Source organism: Enhydra lutris, unplaced genomic scaffold (assembly GCF_002288905.1).
Source record: "Enhydra lutris kenyoni isolate GAN:26980312 unplaced genomic scaffold, ASM228890v2 scaffoldscaffold25, whole genome shotgun sequence".
Classification (NCBI taxonomy): Eukaryota; Metazoa; Chordata; class Mammalia; order Carnivora; family Mustelidae; genus Enhydra; species Enhydra lutris.
Window position 1 is genome coordinate 4,143,919 of NW_019154109.1, and position 18,778 is coordinate 4,162,696.

Consider the following 18,778-nt stretch of genomic DNA (forward strand, 5'->3'; position numbering starts at 1 on the left):
AGCTCTATGGGGAGTGTGCTTCTCCCTCTGACCTTCTCCCCTCTCACTCTCTAAAATAAATAAATAAAATCTTAAAAAAAAAAACCCATAAAAAAAAAGTTTGATTTCAATTTGACTAGTGAGATTACTCAATCAAACAAACATTTCCAAATCCTATCAAGTAAATAGCCCCTCAGGAAGTATTTGATACAACTAACTTCTACCACAATAATAGAATGTAGAAAGTCTCTTGGTGGGCATAATAACGTAAGTTTTGTTCAACATTTTAGAACATTTTGTTATGAATCTAAGTCACCCATTTAAAAAACTGAAACCTATCCCTTTTGATATTTTTATATCTGTTCCCCTCATATATTCAAGGAATCCTTTTTTTTTAAAGATTTTATTTATTTAGAGAGAAAGAGCACATGCATATATGCACAAGCAGGGGAAGGGCAGAGGGAGGGAGAGAATGAGAGAAAACCCTAAGCAGACTCTACACTAAACACAGAGCCTGACACAAGGCTTGATCCGATGACCCTGAGATCATAAAATGAGCTGAAATTGAGAGTTGGATGCTTAACTGACTCAGCCACCCAGGCACCCCTATTCAAAGAATTCTTATGGAGGAGTTCACTGAAATGGTGGGTGACTAGGTATTATCCAATATCAAATTCCCCACTTCTTTTGTAGTAATAGAATTCTTGATTTTTCCACTAGGTACATACCTGTCCAGAATAAAAAGTACATTTCCCAATAACACTTGTAGCTAGATATGGTCATGTAATGAAGTTCTGGCCAAAGATACATAAAGAGAAATGTCATAGGGAAATTTCTAGAAACTTCCCTTAAAGGAAGTTTGGCCTTTCTCTTCTTTGTCACTTCTTCCATCCCGCTGCACTGAACTCAGACAGAGCTCCACCACTCTGGTGGACCATGAAATAAAGGGCAATGATTTGGCTTGGTAGAAAGGTGTGTTGGAAGGGGCTTGGATCTCAAGGAGTGGAGCAGAGCCACTATGCCTACCGCCAGATTTTATACGACAGAGAATAAGCTTTTAGCTTACTACTTCTTCAGAGCCAAGTCTAATCTCACTTGATATAAGGTAAACAGAAAAAAAATTATTTTCCTTGCCTGTGCATCACCAGGCTTGTGACTTATTCAGCATAAGCTGAAATCTAACAAACAAGCAGAGCAAGACTTTGCCTTTTTCCCCATTGCCATTACTGAGGGTTAGCATAGTAGAATATGGATAGTAAAGAGCATGAACTCTGGGCCCAAGCCTGCCCGGGTCCAGATCCTAATTCTATCACTTACCAGCTATGCCTGTAACACTGGATAAGCTACATACCCTGTACCTCCATTGCTTCACTTATAAAATGGTGATTAATAACGGTACCCACTTCTGAAGTTAAGAGATTTAAATGAGTTAATATTTGTAAATCACTGAAAACTCTCAGTGCCTGGCACAGAAGCCATAATTAATAGACAATTATAGATAACCACAGTTTCAGAATTATAAAACAGAAATCACTTCTGAAAATTCTACAGATCTAATTTTGGGGAAGATGCAGATAGTAGGTCAATAAATACTTGCTGAATAAATGAATTCTTCAAATGATAATCAGCAAAGCAATTTACCTGTAAAAATAACTGTAAGTAGCCTCCTAGTTTTTTGATCTCTTGTCTCAATTCATCTTCAAGACTTGCTGCGCTGGTACAAGGCAGAATTTCATTCAGCCAGTGTTTGATTAGCACCACAAGGTGCTCAAAAGCACATGTGACCTGGATTGTAAGTGACTGGGTTGCTGGATCAGAAGAGAACACTTTGAAAAAAGAAGGAAAATTACTGGAAGAAATAATCTCCAGATAAAAGAACTCATATATGATCACCATTAAAGTCAGAAAATGCATGCAAAATGTGACAGTCATTCAAAAGAATATGTAATGTGCAGAAAATAATCATTCATGTGAGTTAATAAAAGCTGTAAGTTTGCTTACAGTTTTCTTGACTTTCTTCGTCTTGTTCTTCATGAGCTTTGGAAATGGCAAATAGCCCGTGATAAATTTTAAGAAAATTATCCATCAGACTGTCTGCCATGGTTTTTTCTTCATCATAACTCTGTCCAAGAAAACTTAAGGATGACCCAATCAATTCTTTGCAAATTCCAGGAAGAAAAGATTCTGCTGAACTTGAGTAAATAGGGCTCGATTTCTCCAGTAATCCTGTCTCGGTAGAAAATAGCCATCTTAAGCCTACTTTTCAGGCATAAAACTTTCAAATAAATGCATTAACACAAGCATATTATAGACTCATTTGTCAGTAAATTCAAAGTAGGCTGTTCTTATTTCAATGCATTTTTACTTCAATAAGCCTAAGTGAAAACACAATTTTATAAAGGAGTCAATTCATCTGTCAGTGGAGTCAGTCCATAGGTTAGTAGTTCCTCAACCACAATACAAATAATAGACAATGCAAATGAACTAAGCAACCACTGGTTTACTCTCCTTCCTTACTGACTTTTGGGGAACACCTAAGAAACTCTGAAATTAGTGAAAACAATGGTAGTTACACAAAAAATAATATAAATAGAATAAATATAAATATCATAATATAAATTAATTAATTCGTAAGCTGAAAGTGTAGGCAATACTAAAGCAAACTCTATTAAAAGGAATGTCTCATTAGCTCTACTTTATATCAGTTCCTTCTCTAGGCTTACTGTAATCAAAATAGGCCAAAGCCAATTATTATGTACAGTTAATATATCAATCACATCTCTGGGAGACAGACTTTCAGGCTAATTTTCTAAGCACTGTCCAAACCAGAAGTAAATGGAACACTTTGTAGAGCTAATTTGGAGACTCTGGTAATAACTTTATACTGGAATGCTAATTCATGAATATAATGATTCTCATTTAATAAACAAGGTTATTTTTTTGGTCTAGGTTCATAGATGACGAAACACCAAACTAAAAGGAAGGTAGAATAAAGACAAAGGGAGGGGACTATTAAGAGTCTAGGACAGGGGCGCCTGGGTGGCTCAGTGGGTTAAAGCCTCTGCCTTGGGCTCTGGGTATGGTCCCAGGGTCCTGGGATGGAGCCCCATATCGGGATCTCTGCTTAGCAGGGAGCCTGCTTCCTCCTCTCTCTCTCTCTGCCTGCCTCTCTGCCTACTTGTGATCTCTGTCAAATAATAAATAAAGTATTTAAAAAAAAAAAAAAAAGAAGTCTAGGACAGGGGAACATGGCTGGCTCAGTCATTAGGGCATGTGACTCTTGACCTTGGGGTTGTGAGTTTGAGCCCCATGTTTGGGGTACAGTTTACCTAAAAAACAAAACAAAATAAAAAGCATTTTTTAAAAAAGAGTGTAGGCCAAAGATAAGAATTTGATTTGGGAAGAGAAAAAAGAAAAGCTACAAAATGCAAAGCTCTACCACTGTAGGATAAGAGTATATCCTAGTCATCATGAATAGTTAACAATATATTCCTTGTTCAGTAAGATAATGATGTTAACGCATTCTAAAATCCAGCATCAACACTTTACAAAGCATATTGCAAAACTCTGGTATGGCACTTAAGGTGAGAAGTTAGGACACTTGCTCAACTTCCCAGAGCTGCACCCTGCACCGTCCCCAGCCCCGTGGCTGCCTGGGCAGGTCCATACTAAAGGCACACGTGGTTTGTTTCCCTCTTTGAAAACTGCAAATGAGCAAAGAGCTCTTGCATTTCTTTAATTTTTAAATATGGCCCTTAAAAAGTCAGTTTTAATTTACCTGGAAAAATTACTTTTTTTATTTTAAGATTTTATTATTTATCCGTCAGAGAGAGCGCATAAGCAGGTAAAGTGGCAGGCAGAGGCAGAGAGAGAAGCAGGCTCCCTGTTGAGCAAACTGCCTGATGTGGGACTTGATCCCAGGACCCTAGGATCATGACCTGAGCTGAGGCAGCTGCCTAATCAACTGAGCCACCCAGGCGTCCCGAAAATTACTTTTGTATAACATCTTACTCTCAAATAATACTGAATAAACAAGGTGATACCACAGATATATAACCTTTTATTGTGCTGGTAAACAATAAGCCTTGATACTTTTTCCAGTATACAAGAAAATGTGATGAAAAAATACCTGATGAATGGGAAGAATGCAAATCCTGAATTGGGTGGGCTTGTATATCATGTAAACAACCAGAAACTCTTCTATTCTTCATCAAGCTCCTGCTCCTAAAAAAAGATAAACCATAAGATCAGTGGTTATATATTACATGGAATAAGAGTATTAAGAACATTCTTGGAGCACCTGGGGGGCTCAATCAGTTAAACGGCTACCTTCAGCTCAGATCATGATCATGATCCCAGAGTCCTGGGATGGAGCCCCAAACAGGGCTCCCTGCTCAGTGAAGAGTCTGTTTCTCCTTCTCCTTCTCCCCCAACTCACATGCATGGTCTCTCTCTTTCTTTCAAATAAATAAATAAATAAATCTTTAAAAAAATATTCTTGGGGCACCTGGGTAGCTCAGTCGGTTAAGCATCTGCCTTCAGCTCAGGTCATCATCCCAGGGTCCTGGGTTCGAGTCCCGCACTGCGTTCCCTGCTCAGCAGGGAGCCTGCTTCTCTTTCTCCCTTTGCCCTGCCCCCCGACTTGTGCTCTCTCTCTCTCTCCTGCTCTCTCTTAAATTAATAAATAAAATCTCAAACAAAATATTCTTAATTCTCTAAAGAAAATGGGTATGCGCAGTGTGTGTTTCCTGCGGAAACATTTTCATCAATAAATAGTTAAATTCATTTGGTTTACGAAGCAAGAACTTTACTATTTATAGGTATCGTTCTAAGCATATAATTAAATTAAGTAAATGGAATACATATTTATAGAGTACTCCTATTTACAGGTTCTAAATACTGTGTTTAAACACAGGAAACATGGTTTTTGGGCTCATGAACTTAAGGTCCATAGGAAAAGAGAGAAATTAGGCAAATAATTACAATACAGTGATGTGCCATGCAAGCAGAGCATGCTCTGCTGGAGAAGGACTTGACCTGGCCCAAGGAGTCAGTGGGGAGGGGGGAGGGGGCTCCTGGGACAATGACCCTGAAGGACGCACAGGAGTTAGCCCAACAGGGAGGCAGGCTTGGGAAGGAGGGAACAGTGGTTCAGACACAGGCACCAGGATGTGGGAAGCCCCGGTGATCAGAGAAAAGTATGGTGCATTCAAGGACAGAGTGAGATTCAGAAGGACTGCAGTAGGACAGCGGAGAGGAGCAAGGGGGGACGCTAGGGGGTGCTAAGATGCCAGCTTGAGGCTGACCCTAATGCCAATCAAGGAAGCTTGGATTTTATGCTGAGATTCGCCTGGTGAGTATTCTAAACAAGGAGATGATCTACATAAAAAAACATTCAAGTAAGCACCTGCTACACAGTGTGAAAAGCAGAAAGCCTGTGAAGTGTAGCAGTAACACAAACGGAGGGAATGACTCTATCTTCACTCTCTCTTTCCGCTGCCTCTTTCCCTTCAGCCTATAAAACCACTCAGATCTCTGCCTGGAGTGTGACTGGCTGTCTAGCTGTTACTCATTTTTCTTAACTGCTACTGGAAAAAGCAGCCTACTTCCACATTGCCATTCATCTGTCAATTTTCTAAACTCCAATTCCAGCCCTCATTGTATCAGTGAATCCTCGAGCTGTGACCTGGATCTAAATCTAGGGGATCCTCTGAAGTCTTTTTTCCTAACAGAACTCTCTACCACTGTCGGCCAAAGAAAAATACTATTTGTTGAAAAGATCATTAAACAAAAACATATTCCATCTGGAGTCATCTAAATGTTTCAAATATATTTTTCCCCATGAATTCCTACAAGAAAAACACAGAAATAAGACCCATAATGGGGAAAGGAAATATCAAACCTCAATATGACTAATAATAGGAAGAAGAAATATCAATCCTCAAAGGTAACAGTTTTTGGTATTTAGGGATGAAAGGGAAGGGTACATTACAGTAAGTCTAAACCAGGGAAATCTATTCTTCTAACACTATCATAGTTAAACAATGTTTAAACTCAAACAAAATGCCTATCACATTCCTTTCAAAGAATTTGAAGGAGAAGGAGAGGTTTTACTTTTGACTGTCCACAGAACGAATCACAATTTATAGGCATCCAAACCAGTCTATTTCATTGCAGAGCGGCTATGGCGTATCGCTGCCCGGTAACGGTTCCATAATTAAGAATCTGTCAGTGTTTCCGTTACCCGCAGGCATTCTCAGAGTTTGCAATTCTGTCATAAACATTCTTACAAGGCTGAAACTTCATATACAAGGTCTCTGACCAAGAGCAATTCATTTTTTAAGAAAAATATGATAGTTTTAAATTTTAGAAGTTTTCAAGAAAACATCTCTACCACATGAAAACACCTAATTTCAAAATATCAAAAGAAGTTTTAATTTTCTGGTAATAATTTAAACTTTTGTTGGTTCCCTAGTTATTAACCTAGAGGTTAGCAGAAAATAAGATGTAGATCACCAACTTTCAATAAGCTAAAATTTTTATGTTCATTATATATTTTTAATTAATTTCAAAAATTCAAGTATAATTAACATGTAGTGTGTTACATTAGTTTCAAGTGTACAATATAGTGAAATACAGTGATTCAACAATTCTATATATTGCTCGGTGGTCATCACAATAAACGTACCCTTAATCCCCTTCACCTTTTTCACTCATCTCGTTGCTCACTAATGTTCATTAATCATACTGTGATCCATAATTCTAAGTACACCAAGTTTGTATCTGTTTACAATAAAATACAGTAAGAAACCAATATTATAAAATCTAAAGGGATTTATGAATCACCCTCTGATGAATTTGTAGTTCTGGTCTGAATTTGGGGGAGGCTTATGTTACTTTAGGTTAGCTTACGTACCCCAAGGCCTTCTGCCCAATATGCCCCACAGGCCATCTTTAGCTCATTTTAGAGAACCCAACACTGTTCTGAAATCTTCAAGATAAATCACCTGAAGATACCACCTAAAGATATCACTGGTATTAAATCAGAAATAAGATCATCGGGGCGCCTGGGTGGCTCAGTGGGTTATAGCCTCTGCCTTCAGCTTGGGTCGTGGTCCCGGGGTCCTGGGATGGAGCCCCACATCTGGTTCTCTGTTCAGCAGGGAGCCTGCTTCTTCCTCTCTCTCTCTGCCTGCCTCTCTGCCTACTTGTGATCTCTCTCTCTCTGTCAAATAAATAAATAAAATCTTAAAAAAAAAAAAAAGAAATAAGATCATATCTGTTTTCCAAGATTTAATCTTATTTAGCACATATAAACAACCAATATTAAGAACTGTCATTTATTCAACACCTATCCACTGCGGTGGAAGTTCTACATACTTTATCTCGAATCCTTACAACTACTTCACGACATCATCATCAGTCCCACGGTGGTCATAGCAGAAGTAGCAGAAGAAGCAATTGTTTTTATATATGACCTCACTTAAACTTAGCAAGAGGCGCTGTAGAAATGTATTATTGTCTCCATCTTAGAGATGAGAAAACTGAAGCCTAAAGATGTAATGTCACTTGCCCCTGGGTACACTCGGCATAAATCACTCTATTACACACCTGAAACTAATATGATACTGTATGCTAACTATACTGGAATTGAAATTAAAAACTTAATGAAAAAAGTTAGAACCCAGGACGCTGACATGAGCCTGTGACTTTTTTATTATAGTACATTATAAGGGATACAGATATATATCCTGTGCTCAAGAAACTCAGAATCTGTTTAAAGGACATGCTTTGATTTCTTTCAACTTGAAATACACAGCTGGTATGTATATAACACATAAGATAACATGTATCGATTCTTGTTTCTTGGCTATTTCCAACTGTAGCTTAGCAGTTACCATATAGCAAATAGAAGAGAAGTAACAGGAGGAAGAAACCTCTCTAAAGTAGTTCCATCTCTTTGAAATTTTTTAAATGAGTTTAAAATAATCATAGTCAAAACCAAGAAAGTCCTGAAAAGGTCTGGAAACCCAAATGGATTCTGAGCTGCAGCTGAAGGTGATGAAGTGGGCAGGGGGAAAAAGAAATTAACCAGAAAGATTCTGTTCTTCCATATGCAACAGAGAGGCAATGTGGCACAGTGGTCAAGAAAAATCAGGATCTTCAGAGTCACTCAAATGTGGATTTGAGGGCCGGCTCTTCCTTTATCAGCTCTGTGAGTTTGGACAACTTATAACCTCTTTAAACCTTCAGCCTCTTCATCTGTAAAAGGTGGGTAATGACAGCACTGATCTTGTAGTTTTGTGTAAGAACCACCTGAGAGAATACTCAGCAAGCACTAAGTAAATGTTCTTGATAATGATGATGCTTCTGTTGAATGGAGAATGCCATGGACTCTAACATCCTGAAAATTCTCAAATCCTTCCTTCCGTGTTCCAGAGCTGAATGTATACACTTGTATGCTCCCTGGGAATCTCAAACTCATTGTGTTCAAAAATAAGTTAATCTGACCCTCCATGTCTGGGAACACCACCTTCCTTTAGCCAGTTACCCCTGTTAGACCAGGATTCATCCTTGAGCCCTTTATCACCCTCAATCCCACAGCTAGCCAAGTCCTTATTCAATCTTCCTCTTGAATATGTATAAAACCATACTTTCCTCTCCACTCCTTCTGCCTGACCTGATTCTGGGTCTTTATCAACTGTTCTTCTAGTCTCTTCAATTACTGGTCTTTGGGGACAGAGAGTATTTTTTTATTCATCTTTGTATCCTCAAGACATAGCAGACAGTAGTCTTGTTTAAAAACCAAATGAAGAAGTATTTGTTTAAAAAGAAGTCTTTGTTTAAAAACCAAACTAAGCAGCTAAATTGGTTCCAAGACCACGACCATTCTATTATACCATTTTGCTCCTCTGGTATCTAAGCATCTGAGGTCTAAACAGAACTAGTTTTTCCTTGAAAAACATCTATTCACTGTGGAAGTCTTTTATGGTTTTAGTTAATAAGCAGCATTTGTCACATATAGAAGTTCTCTATCACCACATTTATTCTTCTGTGGTGCTCATACTAACTTGACAGCATTTAAAGTTCTATAACTTACAATAAAATATCATAGAATATGCCAAGTTCTTGAAAAAAAGGGTAATTTAAAAGTAATAAACACTATTCATTTTTATAGGAAATTAGATTTATTCTATTCTAAGTCACTCTTAAGACTTACATGGTGAGATGCTGACCATTTTTTCCCCGTTCTTACTGACTGATAAACAATTTAATGCCCCAAGTGCTGTAATTTGATCACTAACATATTATTTCTCTTATATTACTCAGTCTCTGCACAGACATATCCATTATGACAGTAGATAGTTCCTTTAAAATAAGGAAATATCTTTCTTTCTTTCTATCTACAAATATATACCCAGAACAACAACAACAAAAAACAGTAACAAAATGTCTTTACCTCCTTCTAGAAAAGGAAGAAACCGGTGCATTTGTAATGTCAGGTTCCCATTCATCTTCAGGATCACAAAAGACATCGTCACTCTTGTTATTATTATTACTCTAAGGAAAATAAAATATATGGTTTCTATTAGTTTACATTAAAAAATATTTAGCAACTAGGGCATCTGGGTGGCTCATGGGATTAAGCATCTGCCTTCAGCTCAGGTCATGATCCCAGGATCCTGGGATCAAGCCTTACATTGGGCTCCCCGCTCAGCGGAGAGTCTGCTTCTCCCTTTCCCTCTGCCCCTTCACCTGCTCATGTTCTCTCTCTCTAATAAATAAATAAAATCTTTTAAAACATGTTTAGCAACTAAAAGAAAACAAAAATTTAAATTTGTTATATTTAAAATTAAAAATTACAAAATTACAGGTTATCTGACAGAAGTCTAAAAATAACACATTCCTGGGGCCCCTGGGTGGCTCAGTCAGTTAAGCATCCAACTCTTCATTTCAGCTCAGGTAATGATCTCAGTGGCCTGGGACTGAGCCCCACATTGGGCTCTGTGTTCAGCAGGAAGTCTGCTTGAGGATTCTATCACTCCCTCTCCCTGTGCCCCTCTCCCACTCAGACTCTCTCAAATAAATAAAATCTTAAAAATATCACATTCTTATCAAAAAATCAAGCACATGATGCTAGAAATTATATTGAAAGAGTGCTATCACAGAAAAAGCACAGAAATCATTAAATGATTCAAAAACATAAACTTGGGATTTAGAAGACAGTAAAAACATAAAAGATAAATCCTCAGTAGAAAAATAAAAGAATACTCTGACAACATTAAGATTCAATCACTTCCTGATTGAATATATTAATCATGATAATAACCTGAATTTTAAGTATTTAGAGTAATATTAATTAAAGTTCAAGCAAAATACTATACATATAGAACTTGATTCAGAAATCTAGTTATATAGAAAAATAAGCAAAGAACATTTCAACGGTTGAAAGTAGAAGGTAGGATAATAACAGAGGTAACTCATCTATCATATTTTAATGTATATGACAAGAATGATCAAATGACTTCAGTACAGTGTTTTTGTAAGATATTAAAAACCAATATGTGCAGGGATATTTTTAGTCCTATTAAAATAGAAAACAACTGGTAATACCAAAAAGCACAGCAATGGGAAAATATAATTATGTAAAAATACACATTATAGGCATTGAAGATAATGACAAATGATGCAAAGTGCTCTATGTCTATCAAATTTTTTCTTCTCTTAAGCTTAAATTCAAAAATTTGAAAACACACAGTGTAACTGTGGACAGATTCAGCACTAAATTTCTCTATTACAGGTATACCTATATTAAAATAAATTAATAAAACCCCATCTATCACAGGCAAAAGTAAAGTAAACATACATAATTGTTACTATTGGTTGGTTTGGGTAATGTAAATTGCCTTTTCCTTTATTTGCCAAAATTTCTTTACTAAAAACACATCACTTGTATATTTTTTATTTCAAAAACTGTACAAAGGGTTTTAATAATATTTCAAACCTCATAAAGTTCTTTCATTGCTGCAAGCTTAGATTCAAACTTTTCCAGACTCCAGAAAGTTGAGATCCCTAGTTGTAGGTTACGAACCCGAACATAAGTGTCAGAATTACTTCCTTTATCTGATACATCATGTCTGAAAGAAAGACCAAAGAAAAATGCTTATCCTAAAACATACATACCCATTTATAAGAGTTTTCTGAATTAAAACAACTTCCATAAAAATTCAGTCCACTGATTAAATCTTCCATTGTTAAGCATTTTTATTATAGTAAAAAAATCATGTCTAGTATATACTATATAAAAATAACTTATTATATAGGAATTTTTAAAATCATATTCTAATTAGGTATATTTCTTTCCAAACATGTAATATTAGTAAGTTTGCAACTCAAAAGAAAATCAGTAAATTCCTAAAACACCTAAAATTATTCTGTTTATAAAATATACTTATATTAACAAATAAGTATATTTTATAAACACACTTAGTGTATTTAGTATGGTACGCTAATTATTGAAAGTCTTTTACTCCCGAGTGAGCTCTGAAAGGGGAGTCCAAATGTGTCACTGGGAATTCTGATACTGTTTTCTCCTAGAAAGGTCATATAGATACCATGTCTTTGCAGAAACTAAATTTAGAAAGCAATCCTATGAAGGTCAGTTAGTTTAAAACAAAGAACTACTTTATAATTAGGTTAAGAAATTGCTCACCTGCCAAAAACATAACATTTTTTAAATTTGTGGCTGATGGCATTGGCTTCCTGAATCATCATTGAGAGTTTCAAGGAGCTCCAATTTGTCTGAACTAATAGAAAACATACAGAGATGATCAAAAAACACATATGAGCCCTGACTTATATTGCTAAGCAGAACTCCTGAAAAAAAAAAATTGATTTTAAATAAATGGTTTTAACTATTACAGAAAGTAAGGGCAATGTTTGAGTAACTTTTCCTTAAGCCTGAACTAAAGTATTATTCATAGAAAATGATGTCTTTCACCTATGGAGACACAGAAAAAAACTGAAAGTGATATAGAAAGTTGATATAGAAAAGATTTCATAAGAGAGGAAATGCCAAAGACAATGCTTTGTCTTCTAATATCTTTAAAGATTTTTTTTCTGATTTATTTATTTTTTTTTTAAGGAGTCATCTATCATCCAACCCAATGTGTACATTAAGTAAGATACTGGTTCTCAAAATTTTTTTTTATTTTTTTAAAGATTATTTATTTATTTATTTCACAGAGAGCAAGATCACAAGCGGGCAGAGAGAGATAGGGAAGCAGACTTCCCGCTGAGCAGATAGCCTAATGCGGGGCTCGATCCCAGGATCCTAAGATCATGACCTGAGCCAAAGGCAGAGGCTTAACCCACTGAGCCACCCAAGCACCCCTCTGATTTTTTTTTTTTTTTTAATTTCTAATGTGTTTAAAGTATTGGGTAAAGCATACTACAGCCTTACTTATATAAAACCACAATCTTTCTTTATTTTGCCTGAAAATTTAAACGAACATATATTTCAGGATATCAAAACAAAAAATGGAAATAATGTAGGCCACAATTCCATTTTCCTAATTTAAAATTAAGATTTTATCATAAATATTTTCTTCACCCAAACTTATCACCAATCTTCCATTAGAACACTTTTTTGAAAGGATAAAATTCATTATATACATGGTAAAAAAGTCAGGTATTCATTGCAAGGTCTTGTTTTTAGGCTCTAAGAAGAATAAAAAGATGTATTAGTCAATGTATTTATTTACTTCTCACAACAGATATAACAAGCATTAATAGTTTCAAATGTATTTCAAAATAGAAGCTATAGAAAATATACAATACAACTACCAGGTAATTCTTGCTAAAAAATTGAATCTGAATCTGATAGGCCTGAAGAAATAGCCACCATTGTATAGGGAATACAGGGGAAGAGGAACCTGTTAAGCAACACCATGGAAATACAAGAGCAAGATCCAGAATGTAGGAAACTACAGGATAAATAACCTGATTTTTTCAAAAAGCAAATTACAAGGAGAAAGAGACAAGTAAAGCAAATTTATAGGTTAAGAGACTTAAAAAGGGGCACCTGGGTGGCTCAGCCCATTAAGCATCCCACTCTCGGTTTTGGCTCAGGTGATGATCTCATGGGTCATGGATCCGTCGCTTTGGGCTCTGCACTCAGCAGGGAGTCTGCTTAGGCATTCTGTCCCTCTGTCCCTCCCTCTACTCACATGTGCTCTTACTCTCTCTTTAAAATAAATAAATAAATAAATAAATAAATCCTTTTTTTTTTTTTTTTTTAAATGGGGGTGCCTGGCTGGCTCAGTAGGTAGAGCATGTGACTCTTGATCTCAGGGTTGTGAGTTCAAGCCCCACTTTGGACGTGGAGACTACTTAATAAAAATGAAAAATAAATGTAAATAAAAGAGACTTGGGGCACCAGGTGACTCAGTCGGTTAAGCATGTCTGACTCTTGATTTTGGCTCGGGTTGTGATCTCAGAGGCCTGAGATTGAGCCATGAGTCAAGCTCTGGTTCAGCTCAGAGTGTGCTTGATATTCTCTCTCTCCCTCTGCCCCGTCCCCCACACCAGCTCACGCATTCTCCCTCTCTCTCTAAAAAAAAATAATAAATCTTAAAAAATAATAAAAATAAAATAAGACTTACAAAGCATATCTAACAAACACAATGTGTGGGGATCATGTTTGTATCTTGATTCAAACAAACAAGACATAAAAAAAAAAATTATGACACAATCCAGGAAATTTGAATGTAGACTAGAAATCTAATGAGTAAAAGAAATTTTTTTTTAAAGATTTTATTCATTTTTTTGACAGATCACAAGTAGACAGAGAGGCAAGCAAGAGAGAGAGGAGGAAGCAGGCTCCCCACTGAGCAGAGAGCTTGATGTGGGGCTCGATCCCAGGACTCTGGGATCATGACCTGAGCCAAAGGCAGAGGTTTAACCCACTGAGCCACCCAAATTTTAGGTTTGCTAACAATATCATGGTTATGCTTAAAGAGTGACAAAGAAAGAGAGAAGAAAGTCCTTATCTAATGCAGAGATATATAGTGAAGTATTTACAGATCAAATGGAATGATGTCTTGGAGTTGCTTCACAACAATCCAGGGAGGCAGGCGGGCTACGTACAGCCAGAACAAGACCAAACATGTGTTAGAAACTGCTGATGTTGGATGATAAATATATGAGTCTGTTGTAGCAATCTCTCTACTTTTATAAATTGTTTGAAATTTTCCATAATGAGAAAAAGTCATTGAAAACATGCCATGTTCCAGACAGCAATGTAGAAGCATACGCAAAAAATAAGATTCAAGTGAAAAAGAGGAAGTACCCAATGCCCAGTCTAGATGTAAGACCTAAAAAATTAGAATAAGAGATTGCATTTTTAGGGGCGCCTGGGTGGCTCAGTCATTAAGCATCTGCCTTTGGCTCAGGTTATGATCCCCGGGTCTTGGGATTGAGCCCCACATCGGGCTCTCTGCTCAGCAGGAAGCCTGCTTCTCCCTCTCCCACTCCCTCTGCTTGTGTTCCCTCTCTCACTGTCTCTCTCTGTCAAATAAATAAAATCTAAAAAAAAAAAAAAAAAAAAAGAGATTGCACTTTTAAAGACACGTTACACATTAAAGTATCACTTGAAATTTTATTTACTATTTGCTTATGTAACTAAATATTCTAAAATGCCCGCTAAAATCATCATATACTCACTTAAAAAAGTTTTATCTCTATTACTTTGATTTTGCTGCAGTATTTGTACTTCTTTAGCAATTTTTTGCTTCTCAGTTTCTAAAGCTTCCAGAATTCTTGCATGGCGGATGCTATGATCTTCTAAAGCCTAATTGATAGTCATTCACATAGACCGATACATGAAAATACACAAAGAGAGAAATTATAATTGATAACATAACACAGCATAATTGAATTTCACTTTACAGTATGTTTTATTAAGTATACATGTTTTACAAGTTTTATTAAGCATAAAAGGCCTTTAAAAAGTGATTTATAAAATATCTGTATAAAATTTGACTCCATAACAAAATCATTAGAATTTTTTATGACATAAATTAATCTTATTCTTCCCATTGATAGGAAGTAAAAAAAAAACCTTTTGGGGAGAAAAAACTGCTCAGAAGAGCCCACATTCAAGAACATTTGTTGACCAAATAAATTTAAATTTAAAAGATACCACAAAAACCTTATTTGCCACAAATACTTTATAACAGCCCATTAATAATCACTGTTTTCAAGATTTAAACAGTTGTTTTTTCTTCTAAAATTCTCAGGTGGTTCACTAGCTACTTTGTGTCCTAGAATTGACTAGTCACACGTTATCACTGTATTATAGTATCAGAACTTTTGGGTTACTAGAGGTATTTTCTTCTACCAACGCTCTCACTATATAACTTAGAAAAAAGAAAAAGAAAATTGCTATTCAAGGACAAATTTTGAGACTAAGATGTAAGGAATCAAAGCAGAGATGGAAAACCATGCTGCTCAAACTTTAGTATTTGTCAAAATTCCATGCAAAACTTGTTAGAATGGTTCTGGGCCTCACCTCCAGAGTTTCTAATTTTAGGAGTTTTGGGGCCTAAGATGCATTTCTAACAGTAATGCTGATGTTGCTGGACTAAAGACCATATTTTAACAACCACTAACATAAGGAGAAAGAATACTTCACATGGTTGATAAAAAGGGAACTCACGATATTAAAATACTGACAGTCTGGTTTTATACTGCAGTCTTCAGAACTTGATTAATATGAGTCAGCCCTAAAGATGTCTCTGCTCTCACTGAGTCAATAAAAGCTTCAGGGCCTGAGCTCGTATGACTGGGGTTATGGACTCCCTCCTGTGAGTTCTCTTAGGAGTCACTCAGGCAAGTAGACTGCTGGTCACACTTTCCACGGATGGATAATGCTTCATTCTGACATGAGGATACAATCCAGTGTAAGAGCTGTGCCTTTCTTCCTTCTACACATTGAACCCTAGCACTATTTCATTCATTTACATTATTTGGGCTGATGGATCACAGGATAATTGTGGAGGCATAAAAAGGGAAAGCTGTAATGGAACCAGCTCAAAATAAGAGCTCTGTTTCTTTCAAAATGTTTGTGTGATGATGTGTGAGCAGAGCTGTGAGCATTACCAGGTTGTAAGCTTTCAGGCAAGAAGAGCCCTTTTCATTAAAAAAAAAAAAAGAAAGAAAGAAAATCAAACAAAATGATCTCAATCCCCCCCCCCCCCCCCCAAAAAAGAGAAAGAAAAAAGAAGAAAAAGTAGAGCCCTTCTCATCAGGAGACCCAGATTCAGCCATCTCCTCTTAGGTACCGTGAGTTCATTTAAAAAAAAGAAAAAATTCCAGCTGTTGCTCAGAACAGAGCCAACTACTTATAAAATGAAATTACCTGTTTTGCAGCCAAAGTCTCCATTTCTAATCGCTTTTTGTTGACATAGATTTCCTGCTCAAGTTGCTGTTTTGCCTTTTCTAATTCCTCAATTTTGTCATTAGCCTTTTGGTTATTTATTTCCTGCATTTTCTTCCTTTGAGCCTCTTCCTTCTTTAAAGAACAATAAAAAAAAGTAATGGGCAAAAACACATAATATTTTTTCAAAAACAATATAAAAAATGTACAAGAGTCCATTTCTTTAATCAATGTATAAGAAATTGACTCCTCAATAGAAAAGTTGCCCTGTAGTTTTTCTCTCATTCAGCTTGATTAATCTAACTTAAAATAAGTATCACCAGTCAAACCTTCTAGAGCACTCTCCTCTAAAATGGGTTGTGGGAATGCAAGATGACCAAGAAACCAGAGAGAGAGCCATGGGCTCAAGTAGGTAGAAGACAGAAGCTTCTCTATTTTTCTTCTTCTTCCAACAGCTGTCTACTACTAACTTGCTTCCTGAAGTAAAATTAAAGAAGGCTGAGACTCACTTGGCTTTGACTCTCTAGTCTTTGATATTCCCTCAGTTTCCTTCTAGGGATATACTCAATTTTATAGGCAATATATCACTTAGGGCGCACAAGCAGAGAAAGAAAAAAACAGTTCTGCCTTTTACCAGTTCTGCTTCCAATGCTTTTATTTTGCTTTCATATGCAGCTTTTTGAGAAGAAAGCTCTTGTTGAGCCATTTTTTTTGCAATTTGGATTCCTTGCATCATTTCTTCCTTTGCTTTCAATTGTGCCTCTTTTATTTCTGCTTCAAGTCTACAAAGTAGCAAAACAGTCACAGGACACATAGTCAAGAATCCTTTATATACCATAGTAGTTCTTAATCATATTAAAATGTTTTCTTTAAACAAAAATTTCAAACTCATCATTAATATTCTGACACTCTGTCAACAGTGTTCTTAAATTTTTATTGCTTTTAGAATGCCTTATGCAAAACAATATAAAAGGATGAAAATTTATTTATTTCTTAGTTACCATAGCATTTAAGTAAATATATTTTTCTAATCTTTTTTTTTAAAGATTTTATCCATCTGAGATAGAGTGAGAGAAAGAGCACAAGCATGGCAAAAGGGCAGAGAGAGAGGGAGAAGCAGGTTCCCTGAGGAGCAGGGAGCCCAACGAGGGCTTGATCCCAGGACCCAGAGACCATGAACTGAGCCAAAGGCAGACACATAACCTAATGAGTCACCCAGGTGTCCCTGTATTTTCTAATCTTAAGGAAAATAAGTTATATAAAAATATAAAAATATGATGTCATAGTGAATGTTGTAGTAAACATAGTTGACATTAGTAAATATATAGTTGACATTGTAGTAAACAATATAGTTGACATTATAGATAACACAAAATAAAGGTTTGTTTTGTTTTGTTTTGTTTTTGAGAGAGAGCGAAAGAGCACACGCATGCATGCGCACAGTGCGGTAGGGGCTGAGGGAGAGAGTGAGAGAAAATGTCAAGTGGACTCCGACTGACCCAGAGCCCAACACGGGGCTCAGTCTCATAACCCTGAGGTCATAACCTGAGCTAAAATCAAGAGTTAGATGCTTAACCAATTAAGCCACCCAGATGCCCCCAAATAAGGGTATTTTATGATTAACAATAATTAGAGCAAAAATTATATTTCATATATCAATAACTTTTAATTCACGTTTAGGTCACAGGTTAGGGAAAACATTGAAATAACTCTAAAAATGTTATGAGAGCTAATAAAATAGGTTGTATATTTTCAACCATCTATAAAAATTTGACATTTAGTAAGTTAAAACATTAAATTAGCTTTGTCATCTTTCAATATACAAGGGAAAAGCATCAAGGAGTATAAAAAACTGAAAGCTTCTTTCTTCTCAGTAAAATCAACGCTCTAGAGGCACCTGAGTGGCTCAGTCAGTAAAGCATCGCTTTGGCTCGGGTCATGATCCCAGGGTCCTGGGATGGAGCCCCACGCCAGACTCCCTGCTCAGTGGGGGGCCTGCTTCTCCTTCTTGCTTGTTTTCTCTCTTGCTGTCTCTGTCTCTTTCTCACAAATAAATAAATAAAATCTTTAAAAAAAAATCAATGCTTCAGCAACTACATTGTATAGAAATTTCCATTCTCAATTTCACTGAAAAAAGAACTATCAAAAGAAGGAAGGCTAACGGTAACCAGGGCCTAGGGGGTAGGACAACAAGAAGAGGGATTATGGGGAGTCACAGCTGAATGGCAACAGAGTTTCAGTTTGGGAAGATAAAAAAGTTCTGGAGATGAATAGTTTGATGGTTGTACACACTGTCAATATACTTAATATCTTTGAGATGTATATTTTAAAATGGTTAAAATAGTGAATTTTATGTTACAT

The 18,778-nt window shown here is 36.3% G+C and overlaps 1 protein-coding gene across 1 annotated transcript in view; it reads right to left on the bottom strand.

Annotated features, from left to right (window-relative positions):
• The window catches only part of LOC111151047 (kinesin family member 14), a 50,280-nt gene that overhangs the window by 8,622 nt on the left and 22,880 nt on the right, over window positions 1-18,778 (bottom strand). Inside the window, exons 17-25 of the mRNA XM_022508769.1 lie at window positions 17,052-17,199; window positions 16,400-16,552; window positions 14,704-14,830; window positions 11,693-11,786; window positions 10,985-11,117; window positions 9,440-9,540; window positions 4,109-4,203; window positions 1,981-2,205; window positions 1,621-1,805 (exon numbers count right to left, since the gene is read on the bottom strand). Coding sequence (XP_022364477.1) covers window positions 1,621-1,805; window positions 1,981-2,205; window positions 4,109-4,203; window positions 9,440-9,540; window positions 10,985-11,117; window positions 11,693-11,786; window positions 14,704-14,830; window positions 16,400-16,552; window positions 17,052-17,199 — 1,261 coding nt within the window. The remainder of the gene's footprint in view (window positions 1-1,620; window positions 1,806-1,980; window positions 2,206-4,108; window positions 4,204-9,439; window positions 9,541-10,984; window positions 11,118-11,692; window positions 11,787-14,703; window positions 14,831-16,399; window positions 16,553-17,051; window positions 17,200-18,778) is intronic.